We start from the raw sequence: 14,361 nt of genomic DNA on the forward strand, positions 1-14,361 counted from the left end.
ATAAAAAATGAAGCAAAAATGAAAGTCTAGTTAATAATTATAACATTACATTTTTCATTATAACAGGAACATAAGTGAAGGACATAGTCAGGAAGGAATACGAAAAATTCACTGTAATATGAACTTAAATGAGAGAAATGCATATAAGAACATTTTAGTCCCAATCATGATGTACGGTAACAGAATTAAACGAAAGAAAAGGATCGTCTTCCTGATCTTTAAGATTAGATAGTGGAACCTCAACTGTGTGAGAATTATGATTTGAGTTAGTTATATCCAAACTCTTGCTCTCTTTCAGATGTGCAATATTCGGGTTGCCCAATTCATCTGTAGGGGCAAGCCGAGGTATAATCGGAGGTTCAGTGTGACGCAGTAAAGCCCACTGAACATTTTTAAAAAATGGATGTAACTTTACATCCGATGCGCCCGCTTGAGACCCTAAACGATCGTTTTCATCCTTCAGCAACAGTTTTCTAATGAGGGACTTACACAGGCTAGAGATCGAAGGAGCATCAGCATACTCTGGGAATACAACTTCACGATGTAGAATATTTGAAAATGTCATGTTTCTGTTTTTCCCTTTGAAAGGAGTAGTAGCATAAAGCATTTCATAGAAAAGGATACCCAAAGTCCACCAGTCTACGGCGCTTGTATGACCGCAGCCTTTAATAACTTCAGGAGCAATGTATTCTTCTGTACCGACAAAAGAATTCGTACGAAAATTAGCGATACAAGATTTGGTATCTAATGCATAATTATTTTGGGCCGATGGACTATTACGAGCTTGGATAACGGTAGGAGAGCCGATAGAACCTGACTGTTTGGAAAGATCAAAGTCGGAAAGCATAATATGACCAGATTTATGCAAAAGAATGTTTTCGGGTTTTAAATCACGATAGATAAAACCCATTAGATGAAGATACTCTAATGCAGCCGTAACTTCAGCAATGTAGAATTTAGCCTCATGTTCAGCGAGGCAGCGTCCAGGGCGACGTTGCAGGGCTCTAAAAAACTCACCACCCATACAATACTCCATACATAAATAAAGGTACTCTTCGGATTGAAAAGAATGATACAGCGTGACGATGAAAGGATGATTGCTTGTAGCCAGAATTTCTTGTTCTGCAAATGCTCGTTTAATCTTGTTCCTTTTAATCATTTCTTGCTTACTCAAAACCTTCATAGCAAAAAACCGACTAGTCTTTTTCTCACGAACCAGGTAAACACGACCAACGTCGCCTTTACCAAGCAAGAAAACCTTTTCAAAACTGGACGGACCTACCTCGACGTTTCCGATTTTGACAGAGTTTGAAGAGTACTTTCTCGCAGAGCCGGTGGTCTTCTTTACCGGCTCTACTTTGCGTTCCTTCTCCGTCGCCTTGATACCATTTACATTACCATTTTCAGAATGGTTATCTGAGCCATTGGACTGGCCTGCGTGTCGAGAATTGAAGAAGGACTTCGAATTGGAATCTTTTTTCTTTTTTCCTCCCATGAAAAATGATTTTTTAGTCTCCCGCTTTTTTACGTAGAGAGAGTCCACGTCAGGAGAACTCATTTGAGTTGTAGAAGTCGTCGCTGCAGACCCCACATTCAAAGCACCGTTTGGTTGTAATGATGATGGGTCCTGTGAACCCTGAGCTTCATTTTCGAACGAAGGATTGGCATGTTCATATTTTTCATTATTATATGATGAAGCTGCACTTGAAGAAGGATCTGCACTTTCTGTGGGGGTTGCTAGAACATCCGTGCTCGTTTTCCCCCCTTTTTTTGGGTAATCCCTGTCCTCTTCTGCAGATGCTTCTTGATGATCGGAGCCTGAGAACGTCCCTGAAGCTTCTGAAGAACGCAATTCCTTATTCTTCTTTTTAGAAAAAGTAAATTTTCGATTTTCTTTAAAGTACAGTCTTATAAAAGACCTTATTTTTGAAGGTTTTGAACTGGAAGAAGACTTGGACGATTCTTGATTTCCCTCCTTTCCCGGTGTGAATTGTCTCATGGATGCAACTTTTGTTTCCTCATCATCTCTCCTATCATCCATAATGCTCATTCGAAACCGAAATTGTCAGTAAAACAACTGTCAATTAAGAAGAGTCCGGCCGTTTTTCGTGAGCGCTTGTACTTGGTAAATGGTACAGAGCGGAGTATACGGGCATACGGACACCGACAGAGATGTATTTTAAGTGGCTTGAAACCTAGCCGGTTTCGCTGTCTTTCGTTAGCATATTATACCAAACTACAAACTAATTACGTTATTGTTGGTTATCGAAAAGCAATGATACTACGTTACTTTTCTTTAAAAAATAAACACAAAATTGAGAAAAGGAAAACAAGAAGACGAACGAAGTGTCTAAATAGGAACGTCAAACCTTTTTATTAAAAGATTTTCTAAAGGTACATTTTGGATTTGGCTTGGTTGTTTTTTGTGATATTGATTCAATTTAAGCTTCCTTAATGAATGAATGAAGATGGCTCCACGTATTCGTACTAGATATTTTTATATTCATCGTTGAAGGAAAATTACAACGACAAGCGCTCTGTTATACAGGATAGCTACAATATTGTCATAGAAAAAGAAAAAATTTTGGACGACAACCATTTTTTTGCGATTCCGATTTGCGAACAAAAGTTAAAGATCAACCGAACTGCTAGAAAAACAAACGGAAAACGGAGAGGTAACCATTTTCATGTGCTTCGCTCTTTGTCATATATCAACATCATGGAAAAGGACATAGTAGAGGAAACGAACATTTAGAAATCCTACATTTGATAGACACCGATGAACAAAACAGCTTCACAAATTAAGTAGATGTATAATTCTCGTATAAACAATTGGTGTGCTATCCAATTCCAATTCAAAGCATTCTCTCGTTGTATGTTTTCCGACAACTACTCGCAACAAAACGAGGCTCAAAAGTTATCCGCTCGACAATTCCATGCATCAAAAATATACAAACAGGTATATATTAATAATTTACCAAAAAATTGTAAAATTGAATTAGAAAACACGTCAATAGCAAATAACTACAGCGAACAGGTGCTAGTAGAATTTAATATCATACTCTGCCAAACCAAACAATCTTATATATACCTACGGAATTTCATCAGCATCCAAGGAACAAATATAAAGAAAAAAATAAAAATACAAGTAAACACTTCAAGAAATCATCAACCAATAAATCGTCATTAAACATCATGTTCTTTTTTTTTTTTTATTATTATTTTTTTGTCAAAGTAAAGACATGGCCCTTGCATGTCTTTCTTGCAAATCTTCTTCATTGATTTGATGCTTCCATTTTTCCGCCGCACAGTTCAAAAAGGCGTCTAGATCGAAAGGATAACTCCTTAAATCGCATAGCAAGGAGTACACAGCGAAGGAGGTATTGCACGCTAATATTTTGTCTTTTAAAGTATAGATTATGCTTAAAGCCACACGAAATAAACAAGGATATCCGTCACAAAAAAACAAATCTAAGATACGAAATCCGAGTTTAGTACCCACCGTGTCTGTGAACATACTAAGGAACCAATGAAACGTAACAGCTTCCAAATCCACCTTTAGCTCTTTCAAGTGAGAGCTTACTTGAGGCAGCAGGATGTCGACATATTCTTTTAGGACAATTTGGTCGGCCCTTGAGCCTAAAAGATCAGCAGTAAAGTAATCCTGTGGTAGATAATTTTCAATCAGGCTCATGATTAAGTAAAACACTTCTTCTTCAGACGCATATATTAATAAGAAAAAGGCAACAATAACATTCATTCCTTGGCAATATCCAACTGCTGGATTATGCAAGCTATACGCCAGTAAAACGCGTCGTAGTTTGGGAACACCTGGGCCTTTTCCACCAAAGAAAATATTCCTAACAAGTGTCCGCTTTATGTCCTGATCAATCTGGACCTGATTAGAGGGATCAGACCTCTCAGACTTTGCTAGCAGCTCGTCATAGTAACCAGGAACATGCAAATGATGAGCGCCAGAGCATTCGAGCCAGACCTTGGGACGGTAAGGCACGGGTACGCCTTTTTTAACAAGTCTACGGAATTTTTCAAACCTTTTTTTCGAGCTCCGTTTCGTTTTTCCAAGGCTGCATTTTCCCAATAACTCGTTGCTGCTCTCATCAAATTTCCCGTACTTGATAGAATATTTTTGAACATAATCGTCCCAACGCTTCATCTGAACAGTATCAAGAGTGTCGTAAGATAATGGTAATTTATCCAGCTGCGATGAACCAGATCCAAAGTTGGGAGAAGAGGACGTTGTAAACGAATTAAAGACTCGAAGAGGTTTGAGAGTTTCAGAAGACCGGTCTGAGGAAGCAGGAAAGTTATTTACGAAGCCAAACTGGTCGAGGGTTTGGTTGGACTTGAGCTTGGTATGAGGATTCCAATCATTTCGCAATGTCGGTGGGAGGTCTTGCTTTGGGATTATATTGTCAAGCTCTACCGAATCAGGAAAAGTAAAATTGACACCAGAAAAAGGTTGCATCGCGGAATGTGATTCGGAAAAGGAGTCTGAAACTTCGACAGTAGAGTGAGAAAATGAATAGAGAGGTTTATCGTTTTTTGGTTCCAGGTCTAAAGCTGGAAAAGTGGGGGAAGCAATAGGAGAGGCCATGTCGGAATTAGAAGGTTTGGGTGATGGACGAGCGGTTGGAGAAGGAGAGGGAGATGAGGACTTATCAAAATGATAATGCTTGGAGGAAAAGTGACCAGCGAAGTTTTGAAGGGGGTTAGAGGGAGATGAAGCAGTCGGATGGGTATCAGAAAGAGCGGGGGATGAGGAAGAGGGGGAAGAAGGAAGTAAAGGCTCGTTAATGGCGGAAGAAATTTTGGTTTGTAAAAAAGGTTTATCAACTAAGAGCGGTGGAAAAGTTTCGTCAAATTGCGAAGAGAAAAGGGGTGCGGACGTAGCAATTGGAGGAGCGGAAGCAGGGACTGCGGTAGAGGAAACTGAGGAAGAGAACGAAGGAGGGACGACGGAAAAAAGGTCAGTGCGTTGCTTTGCAAGCTTGGTATTAGCAATGACAGGATCTAAGCCATGTTCACGAAGCAGGTCGCGAAAGACTGATTCTCGCGACTCGTAATGGAACTTGACATTAGAAATAAAAGCGTCACGTTCGGCGACGTCTTTGGCGAGCTGACGAATAAGGCTAACCGCACCAAATCGTTGAATAAGGCGTTCTATGGAAGCATCGGATGCAAGATGAAGACTTCCTGGGATGGAATGTAGAAATTCGGGAGATTGGTGATCGAAAAGCGGAGCAGAGGAAAATGACGAAGACTTCGAAGAAAGCGAAGGGTGAGAAGGGGAAGAGTGAGAAATAGGGAACAAAGGGAATATAGGAAAGGAGAGACTCGGCTTGTCTTCCGTAGCCATAGGGGTAGAAGCGGGCGTAGCTGTAGCAGTAGCTGTCGCCTCATCATTAGTAGGAGAATGGGAAGGACCAGATGCAGGAGCATCCTGTGGTTCATGAGCTAACTGCATCGAAAAAAGACCTACCTAAAATTAGATATATAAATAAAAATAAAAATTAAGAAAATATAACTGAAAAAATGGAGGAAAGAAAGATGAATCAAACCACAGAAGCTTCCTAAGAGAGACTGCACAAAAGTCAAGCGGAAGCGCTAAGAAAGAAACAAGGACATTCTCAAGAAGCAAGCCCAACTTTAAAGTATAAGACAATGGGCAGCTAAACCAGGTTGCAACGGGAAGAACAGGAAGAAACCCGAGATTGACAGGGGCAGCTATCCAGAAGAATGGAGCGAAATTAGCAATGAGGAAGGAGGAACGCAAACAAAAACTTAAGGACCTACAAAGGTCTCGTTAAAGATAATATACAGTAGGCAAAGTAGGGAAATAACCAAGTGTTGAAAAGTAGCAAGTGTGAAAGATCGATTTACCGAAACTTTGCAAGGTCCACTGAGAAGAGTTTTACAATCGAGGAAAATCTAAAAAGTGAGGGGAAGCGGGGAATGAGGAGACCAAAAAAAAAAGGAAAAATAAGGGCAAAACTAGACGATAAAGAACTTATCGATGGAGAAAAAGGAAAATGAGAAGTCAAATTAGAAGGCGTTATGGAATACAAAGAAAAAATCGAAGAGCAAATAAATAAAGCGACGGTATAAGTATTGACGAGAAATAACCGAAAGAAGACCAGAACCAAAGCTTAAAGTCTATAGATGGAAGGTTTTCTCAGCTTTGCTTCTTATTTTTTTCGGGGAACCTGAGCTATGCTTAAATGGGAATCTGGTGATTGGCTGAAGGATGTTCTCGGTCCTTAATACTCGTAAGGATCGGCAAAGATAAGTAAATCACGACTACCGTAAAAATATCCCATTGAATACTAATGACCCATGGGTCGACCCAGACAACCCGAAAGAAGGTTCAATGACTCATCATGTGTCATCAATTAAGTATCGGTTCCTTTGATGTGATGGTTGATCTTGCATCAATTGGCCAACCTAGTAGTCTCGAGAACATTAATACGTATTGAGCGAAGCAAAACAAATGAGGAGAGAAACCAAGATTCGTCTCTTTTTATGTTTGTTTTTTCCTTTCTTTGTTTTTAAATACTTTCATCCTCTTTGTTTTCTTCTTCCTTCTTTTCTTCTCTCTTCTGCTGAAAAAAACTGCCAGGTTGGCCTTATTTTCTTTTTTTGTTGATTGTTTCCTTGTTCGTCCATTGCTGGTAATTAAGAGGATTTTCTTCCCTGTATAGTCTCTGTTTTTGCTTCCTTTCCCTTGCAACCTGGTTTTCTTATTCCTTGTTTCTATATCCCAATCCTTTACCTTTTCTCATCCCTGGCAGATCAATCTTACTAGCTCATTCTTGCTTCGTTGTTTCTTTGCTTCATCTTATTCGCTTTCCATATTTCTACCAATCGTTCTCTTTCTGCTCCCTTTCCTCCTTTGTTTGCTTTTTTCTTACTTTAATCAATCTTCCTCTCTCCTTTTTTTCTCTCATCTTTTGTTTCTTTTATTTTCCTCCTCTCTGTTTTTTGTGAGCCAACTCAGTTAGTCTCGAAGTACAGATATCATTCCAGAAACATTTTTTGTTTCCTCGTCACGCTCTTCATTATAACTAGGTCTTTTTTGGACTTTCAATCCCCTTCTTGAATAACCTATTCTGTGCCTTTTTCGTATACGATTGGTTCCTTCTTTGGCCTTGTGTAGTGAAGACTAGACTGCTGGTTTGACCCCTAGTCTCAAACTTCACCTAAGCTTTATTCCTCATTTAAATTGGTTGATAATTAATCTTTTTGTGCACGTTTTATTTTTTACCTTTGCTATCATTCTCTTCGTTTGCTCTGTTGCTTATATCCTCTCGCATATCTAATTCGGCTGTACTATTACTTTCTTATTAATTGTCCTATCTTTTATTGTTTTATTCTTTATTTTTTTTGTTTGCTCACTTCTGCTTTTGTCCTTCTTGCCCAATTCCCTTTCTTCTCTCCCAACTTTAGCTTCTTTGTCCCTTCGGGTCGTTTGTCGGCTTTACTTTACTTTTCTTGATTTTTTTTTTCGTTTACTTGTGATGGCTTACCTCTCCAGCAGAAATTTTTTGGATGCTTCTCCCTCTCTCCCTGATCCCTCTTCTCTTTCAGCCCAACGTTCCTCTGTCCAACTTTCTTCTTGCACTCCCTCTCCTTGTTGGGATGGTTCCTCCCTTCCTCCGCATCCCTCTTCTCCCAGCTGCATGACTTATTTACCCCAACATCCTTCGTACGACTCATCGTCTCGCTTTTTTTCGCCGCCTTCTATTTCTCCTTCTCAAGCTCCGTCTTCGACTCCGTGCCTCTTAAATCAATCGAACCCTTCTCTCACTAGGACGACTCTTCCATCCACTTCCGTTCTTGGCGAAAAGGTTTCTTACCCCTCTAAATTTCCGTGGCGATGTAACCAAATTCATTTTCCTACATACAGTAATTCCAATTCTGCGTCTCCTTCCCATCTTTCGCCCACCAAATCTTCATCACCTTCTTTGTCTAGTCGATGGTCTTTCCAGCCCTTACGTGCAAACTCAAAATCTCATGACCACTCCTTGGATCTCTCTTTGGACTCTTCATTCAAGCTTGATTCCACGTCTTCTCATGCACGATATCCAGCTTCTTTGCTTTCCCATCCTCCTGATACAACTTCATCGACGCATTCCTTTAGTCCGCAGAAATCTTCCTTATCTGGCACTCCTCTTCTTGATCCTCTTTCTTCATCAAGGTCACCTCCAGTTAATCTGCAAGCGCTTTCCGTCCATGACCTTCCTCTCAAGCCGAATCCCTCTCAGCGAAATCATTCCAATCAAAACATATCTCGATACAATTCTCAAAGAAAAGCTTTGAATAATACGCTACTTAACAATTCGAAATTCTCCCAACATTCTGCTCCCATGAATCATTTGCTTCGAAATATTAAGCCAGACCAAAGCTCTGGTATCAAATGTGCTTCCCCTTCCTTTTCCTTTGAAGAATCTGACTGCTCCCTAACGCCTACCTCTTTGCCTCGTAGCGTTCCCAATTCTCCTATTGAAAGCGACTCTATCCAGACCCCTAGTCTTTGTTCATCCTCTGAGTCACTTTGCCTTTATCCAGAACCAAAGGTGAGCAATTGTTCCCTTCCTTCTTGTCTAAAATGCAAGAATTCTCAGTTTTTTCCTCAACTGCCTACTCCTACTGTTCCATCATTCAATGAATTAAGTCCAAATACCAGTATGACAAGTTCCGACCCCTCATTTGATTTGAAGCTTGGACATCATGAGACAGGACAGAAATATCTTTACCGAAAAAGTATAGCTAAACCAGCAGTCTCTAGAAGTGCAAGTGATTTAACTTCTACTGATGAAAATCTACAGCCTAACAGGCAACGCGGAAAATATACGAATCCTGAGAATTACAGATCTAATTCAAAAAAGAAGTATTCTTTGAGCAAACTAAAAGATACTGAATTTCCCTCCCTTAACGAAACGTTAGGTCGAATTCCATCTATTTGCAAAGACCAACATGGCTGCCGCTATCTGCAAAAGCTTTTGGATGAGAACCCAAAAGCCAACGCTTCTTTAGTTTATCACGAAGTTGTGTCTTCTATTGTAGAACTCATGAAGGATCCCTTTGGTAACTATATGTGTCAAAAACTTTTTGTTTATGCCTACCGAGAGCAAAAGCTAGCAATTCTAAAAGGTATTGGAAAAGATGTGGTTGGTATTTGTTCTGATCTTCATGGTACGCGGGCTATGCAGAACATTATTGATAAGCTCACATCAAATGAGCAAATTTCTTTATTAATGCGAATCTTAACGCCGTCATTGGTAGAACTAGCTTGTGATGGGAACGGCAATCATGTTTTACAAAAATGCATTGATAAGTTTTTACCTGAAAAATTGGAACTTTTGTTCTTTTCTATAAAACGCCATGTTTTAAAATTGGCAACGCATAGACATGGGTGCTGCGTTCTTCAACGTAGCTTGGATGCCACAAAAGGTTTAATGAAAAGTCAACTTATTGAAGAGATTATATACCACGCTCTGTTCTTAGTCCAAGATCCTTACGGAAATTATGTAATTCAGCATATTTTAGAAATGAACGTCGAGCAATATAGTGAAAGTATATCACAACAATTTCAAGGTCATATATGTGAGTTGTCTTTACAGAAGTTTAGCTCCAATGCTGTCGAAGACTGTATTCGTACTGCTTCCCCGTCTACCCGCAGGTGGTTATTGGATGAGTTTTTGTCTTATCCTAAGATTGAGGATTTGTTAAATGATAGCTATGCAAACTATGTGATGCAAAGCTTTTTGATGCATTCGAATGATGAAGAGAGGGAAAAAATTGTTCAATTATTAGTACCTCTATTACCTAAAATTTCGGCTTCCAACCATGGGCGCCATATTATTGGAAAAATAACTGAATATGCAAGATCCTAAGGGAAGACATTACTCACTTTCTAATTTTCCTTTGTTAATTAATTTGATTCGAAGATGATTGTCTAAAGGGACGTTTTCGCCTTAATGGAGTTAATGATGTATAATATTTACGTCCACTCATATAACTAAAATTTAAAGTTTTTTGTGTGTATTTTTGGTTTGATTTTATGTTTGGACATCAATTATTGGTACCAAAGATTTAATTACTTTTGCTGGAAAGAAGGATATGAATTCTTCGATTATCCGTTTTGATTTTTTGTAACACTTTACTAATCTTTTCTTAATTCTCTAAATATAATCTTTTAATTCTGCATTCTACGAATAGTGGCTTGTTTGTTCGGCTGTTAAGTGTCAGCTTTATACAGGCTTTATGTATTTGCTTTCATTTTCCATTTGTAGAAACATTTCATGAGAAAATATAAAAACATAATAGAATTAAGGGAGGTCTATGCATATATATACATATCTATAAACGTTTGTTATTGTTGAAATGCTTGAGCAAAGCTTACAAACGCTCTGTTTACTAAAGACATGCAACGCGTCTGTTTTACACGCCTCGTTAAATTGTTTTGTGGTGGTTGTCAATACGCAACGAAAGCAGATTCTCTCGAGACTCAAAGGTTGTTTCACTACCAAGACATAAAACCACGGGCATTTCATATCAAGAAAACAAGATGGCTGAGAATTTTGACGACTTAATTCATATTCCAAAGGATTTGTATAAAGAGGGTTCTCTTTTTATTAAGCGCTGTGTCAAGCCCGATCGTAAAGGTAATGGATACGTCCTTTGAGAGCTAGTAAACTGAGTTGTTAGGACTATAGCTTTGGTTTCTCTGTTGTTTTTGTTTGCATCTTCTAACAATGTGTTAAAAGAGTTTTTTAGTGTCTCTAGAGCCGTTGCTACTGGTTTTGTGCTTATGGGGTTTATTGGATACATTATCAAGTTGATCCATATTCCTATTAACAAAGTGCTTGTGTAAGTTGAGATATTGACGTGACCCAACAAGCATGGATGGCAGGACGTGAATATCTACGTTTGCTTTGTTTGGTGAATGCGTTCATGAAAGGGAACTCCACAGAATAGGTGGTTGTGGTTGTCCTTCCAAACAACAGTTTGGTTTACGAAAAAGATGATTTGGCTATTCTAACGCTTTGATTTAGTGGCGGTGCTTAATGTTTATGCACGTTCTTTCAAAGAAGATTTTTCCATTCTTTTACGACGAGTTACTCATTTATGAATAGATAGAATGATTGCTCGATCATAATCCATGAACAGAATTATACTAATTTTATTCTTCAATATCTATCTACCTTTCTTTGAGTAATGTTGATGAGATTCTTTCCTAATCAAACGCTTTTCGTTGTCTATTATGAATGATCCCAAAAACAGAAAGAAATGTGCAGCGTTTCTTTATCATCCATAATTTCCATGATAAATGAACAACATGTAAAAAAAAGGAAAAAAACTTTTAAATTCCCGTTTCTTGATTAAATATTTTTGTATAAAAAATCCTACTTGCGATCGTCATCAACATACAAATCTATCAGCACTTTCTTTCATTCGAGCTGGAGATAAAATATCCTGTTCATCCCTATTTCATTGCCATCATTTATTGTTTATTGTTGTAATACGTGTTTTTTTTTATGTAAAAAAAACTCGAATAAGTCAAGTAAAAACGGAGGACCAGTAGCAGTTGAATGCTTCACGGTCTCGTATACTTCTGGAATTCCGTTAAAGGATATACCTCAAACAGTTGGTTACATCCTTTTTGCCTTTTCGTTCATGCTCAATTACTTTACGTCTATATACGTATCATATGCTCGCCACCACCGTTGTGTAGTAGAAGACTGAGCGAACGACCTTTCGTAAGTAAAGAAGACGGAACGACTTTTACACGTAGCTTTTGTTAGAAATTAAACGAAACTGGCTTAAAATTGCGAATTCTGTCATAATTCCCATTCGAATGATGTAAAATGAAATGTACCTAGAGAAGTCAAAAGTATATAAGAAGAGAATGGAACTAGGATCGATCATCTTTATTCGAATCCAAAAGTTTCATTTCAAATTTGGTTCTAGTAATTACTCCATTTCATAACATGGCAGGTAAATTTTCTAAGAAGAGTTCTGGCTACGGTGGCTACGGAAGGCCCGCTCGTGAGGATCCTAGAGTCACAAATCTTTATGATGAAGACGTTGATCCAGATGAACCCTCTAGTGGATACTTCGAGGAAGAAGATATCGGAGCCGAAAGAACATCTGGCTATGAAACCCGCTCTCATGGTGCCGCAAAAGACTACGGCATAGAGAACGTTTTGGGCGATGAAGGGTACGAAGACGAAGATGCTCTTGATACTGGTGATTTTGCACAGGAAGAGTCCCAACGCGGCAAGAACCTTGGTAATGTCCGTGGCGGTTACAAGGCCACTTTGCATAACCCCAATATCTCCGGCGATGCCAAGAAACATGCTCAACAAGTACTTGATGAATTGGACGATGAGACACAAGATTATTAAAATATTTCCATAATCATGATGATATGTATGATATTCAGTAACGATTTTATGTTATCCCACACAGAAATTAGATAACAGATATATATGAAAGAAATTGAATGCATTTTAATTTTTTTGGACATAGTCAGATCAAAAAGAAAAATAAGGTAAACACTGTAGCATTAACATAGCAAAACTTGGACATCCAGAAAATCATTACTATGTACGATCATTGTACCATCGTTGTTCTCTTACCACCATTATTTATAATTTCTGGGTGAATTTTGGAAGTAAAGGAAATAAAATTTTTTCTCCTCAATTATAGCGATTCCTGCGATACCGACCGCTATTTCCTCGAGAACTCGAGTAACCACCGTATCTATCTGGAGACATCTGTCGCCGTCTAGATGAGCCAGAATAATTATTGTTGTGAGAGCGATCACCATAAGAAGGACCTCTACTTGGGACATAGTTACTACCTGACGAAGATTGGATAGAACTTGGGGGATTACCACCGTAGCCAGAAGAGCTTTGCTGGTATGGACCGTGGCCGCTTTCTGGCCTGCCGTAGTGGTTGGGTGAACGAGCAGGGCTTTCATTTTCTCGCAAATTCGCGGGAGGCATGCTATTTGAAGCATGGTAACCATGCGAAGGTGTGTTTGCACCACTATTCATTTGCGAAGCAGAATCCGCATTACCTGCAAGAGGTGGTGTAGGAGTAGGAACGGGGAACGGGGGTCGTGAATAGTTGAGCTCGTCTTGGGAAGCAGAAGCAATAGGGGGAGGTGGCATTGGCATGAATGGTGGGAAACCAGACATCATAGCTTGGAAGTCTGGAGCATTAGACATATCACCAGAAGGCATAGGACCTCCCATGAGATTAGCCATAAATTTTTGAGGGCTAAAGTCATCACGCAAAGTAGTTTGTTTTGCACAGTATGCTGCCCACGTGAATTCATCAAACCCGTAATTAAAGTAGTCTGAGATGTCAGCACCCGGCTTCCGCCAGGGTTTATCTTCTAAGGACTCTAGATCCACTTCGAAGATATTTTTACCGTCTATTTTGGCTGTAGGGTTAATGTCTACCTGCTGAGCAGTCTCTGCTGCGGCAGAGGCATCTTGAGGTTCCATGGACTTGACTTCGACCGTCGGTCGTTCTGCTGGCTTTCGCAGACCAGCCTTACCCAGTCCATAAATACTAGATGTACCGCTAAAACCAATCCGATTAGTATATGAACATCAACAAAAGACACCAAAATCATTCCCATCAATGAACACACAAAACAACGTACCCTGGAGGTTCGGCTCGCTCGCCTGGCTTCGTCTCAATAATAAACTCAATGTCCTAGAAAAAAAGCATGAGTACATTTCCTTTTAATTCCTTTCGTTTTTCTTACAGAATCATCGCTCTCTTCACTCATGGGCTCAGCAGACGACTCTGCCTGCGCGTCCGGCGCGTCCTCTTCTTTTCGTTCTCCGAGTGTTTCACCGTACAAGTACTCATCTTCGTCATCTTCCACATGCGGATCGGCATTTGACATTGTAGATATCGCGTGAAATCCGGACAATGGTTTTGCCTGTTGTTGCTACACTATGGAGGAGGAATTTGCTTCTTTACGTGAATCCTCCAGTTTGGCTCTGTAAGCTCGTTTTCCCTGGGCAGCGTTGGCTCCATCCGTTTCATTGCAATGTGCACTTGCTCAGTAATAAGGCTTAATGTAACTTAAGGTACATGTGCTATAGTTATTAACGTTGTTTTTTCGTAAATGTCCGAAATGTGTTGGAGTTTACTATTTGATGAAAAGGATGTTTTATGCAATGGATGGGGGATGAGATGAATAATGAATGAATGAGGAATTGTTGTGAAATCAGATAACTGGCTTACTTCTTTTCATTTTGCAGCTTATAGTGGCTGAAAACATTTATATCATAGCTAACGTCCATAGGACGAGCG

The 14,361-nt window shown here is 39.3% G+C and overlaps 6 protein-coding genes across 6 annotated transcripts; 3 read left to right on the forward strand and 3 right to left on the reverse strand.

The window, feature by feature from the left end:
* Nucleotides 1-154: 154 nt before the first annotated feature.
* On the reverse strand, nucleotides 155-2,050 carry SPOG_03973 (AGC/RSK protein kinase Ppk14; the record flags this gene model as incomplete). Its single annotated transcript, XM_013166235.1, has 2 exons — nucleotides 155-1,698; nucleotides 1,849-2,050. The coding sequence occupies 2 exons, from the start codon at nucleotides 2,048-2,050 to the stop codon at nucleotides 155-157; spliced, it is 1,746 nt and encodes a 581-aa protein (XP_013021689.1).
* Nucleotides 2,051-2,336: 286 nt separating this feature from the next.
* On the reverse strand, nucleotides 2,337-6,305 carry SPOG_03974 (GTPase activating protein). The gene has a single exon (XM_013166236.1). The coding sequence runs from the start codon at nucleotides 5,483-5,485 to the stop codon at nucleotides 3,230-3,232; it is 2,256 nt and encodes a 751-aa protein (XP_013021690.1). The 5' UTR covers nucleotides 5,486-6,305; the 3' UTR covers nucleotides 2,337-3,229.
* An 81-nt stretch (nucleotides 6,306-6,386) lies between these two features.
* Nucleotides 6,387-10,232, forward strand: SPOG_03975 (RNA-binding protein). Its single transcript, XM_013166237.1, has one exon. The coding sequence runs from the start codon at nucleotides 7,536-7,538 to the stop codon at nucleotides 9,912-9,914; it is 2,379 nt and encodes a 792-aa protein (XP_013021691.1). The 5' UTR covers nucleotides 6,387-7,535; the 3' UTR covers nucleotides 9,915-10,232.
* A 286-nt stretch (nucleotides 10,233-10,518) lies between these two features.
* Nucleotides 10,519-11,328, forward strand: SPOG_03976 (translocon gamma subunit Sss1). The gene is made up of 3 exons (XM_013166238.1): nucleotides 10,519-10,685; nucleotides 10,788-10,890; nucleotides 11,076-11,328. Exons 1-3 carry the CDS (start codon nucleotides 10,589-10,591, stop codon nucleotides 11,086-11,088), a joined length of 213 nt encoding a protein of 70 aa, XP_013021692.1. The 5' UTR covers nucleotides 10,519-10,588; the 3' UTR covers nucleotides 11,089-11,328.
* On the reverse strand, nucleotides 11,217-14,038 carry SPOG_03978 (mRNA cleavage and polyadenylation specificity factor complex subunit). The gene is made up of 3 exons (XM_013166240.1): nucleotides 13,805-14,038; nucleotides 13,700-13,752; nucleotides 11,217-13,617 (listed from the first exon to the last, which is right to left on the reverse strand). Exons 1-3 carry the CDS (start codon nucleotides 13,946-13,948, stop codon nucleotides 12,723-12,725), a joined length of 1,092 nt encoding a protein of 363 aa, XP_013021694.1. The 5' UTR covers nucleotides 13,949-14,038; the 3' UTR covers nucleotides 11,217-12,722.
* On the forward strand, nucleotides 11,260-12,580 carry SPOG_03977 (uncharacterized protein). The gene has a single exon (XM_013166239.1). The coding sequence runs from the start codon at nucleotides 12,012-12,014 to the stop codon at nucleotides 12,426-12,428; it is 417 nt and encodes a 138-aa protein (XP_013021693.1). The 5' UTR covers nucleotides 11,260-12,011; the 3' UTR covers nucleotides 12,429-12,580.
* Nucleotides 14,039-14,361: the final 323 nt, after the last annotated feature.

The sequence above is a fragment of the Schizosaccharomyces cryophilus genome (assembly GCF_000004155.1).
Source record: "Schizosaccharomyces cryophilus OY26 unplaced genomic scaffold supercont4.1, whole genome shotgun sequence".
NCBI lineage: Eukaryota > Fungi > Ascomycota > Schizosaccharomycetes > Schizosaccharomycetales > Schizosaccharomycetaceae > Schizosaccharomyces > Schizosaccharomyces cryophilus.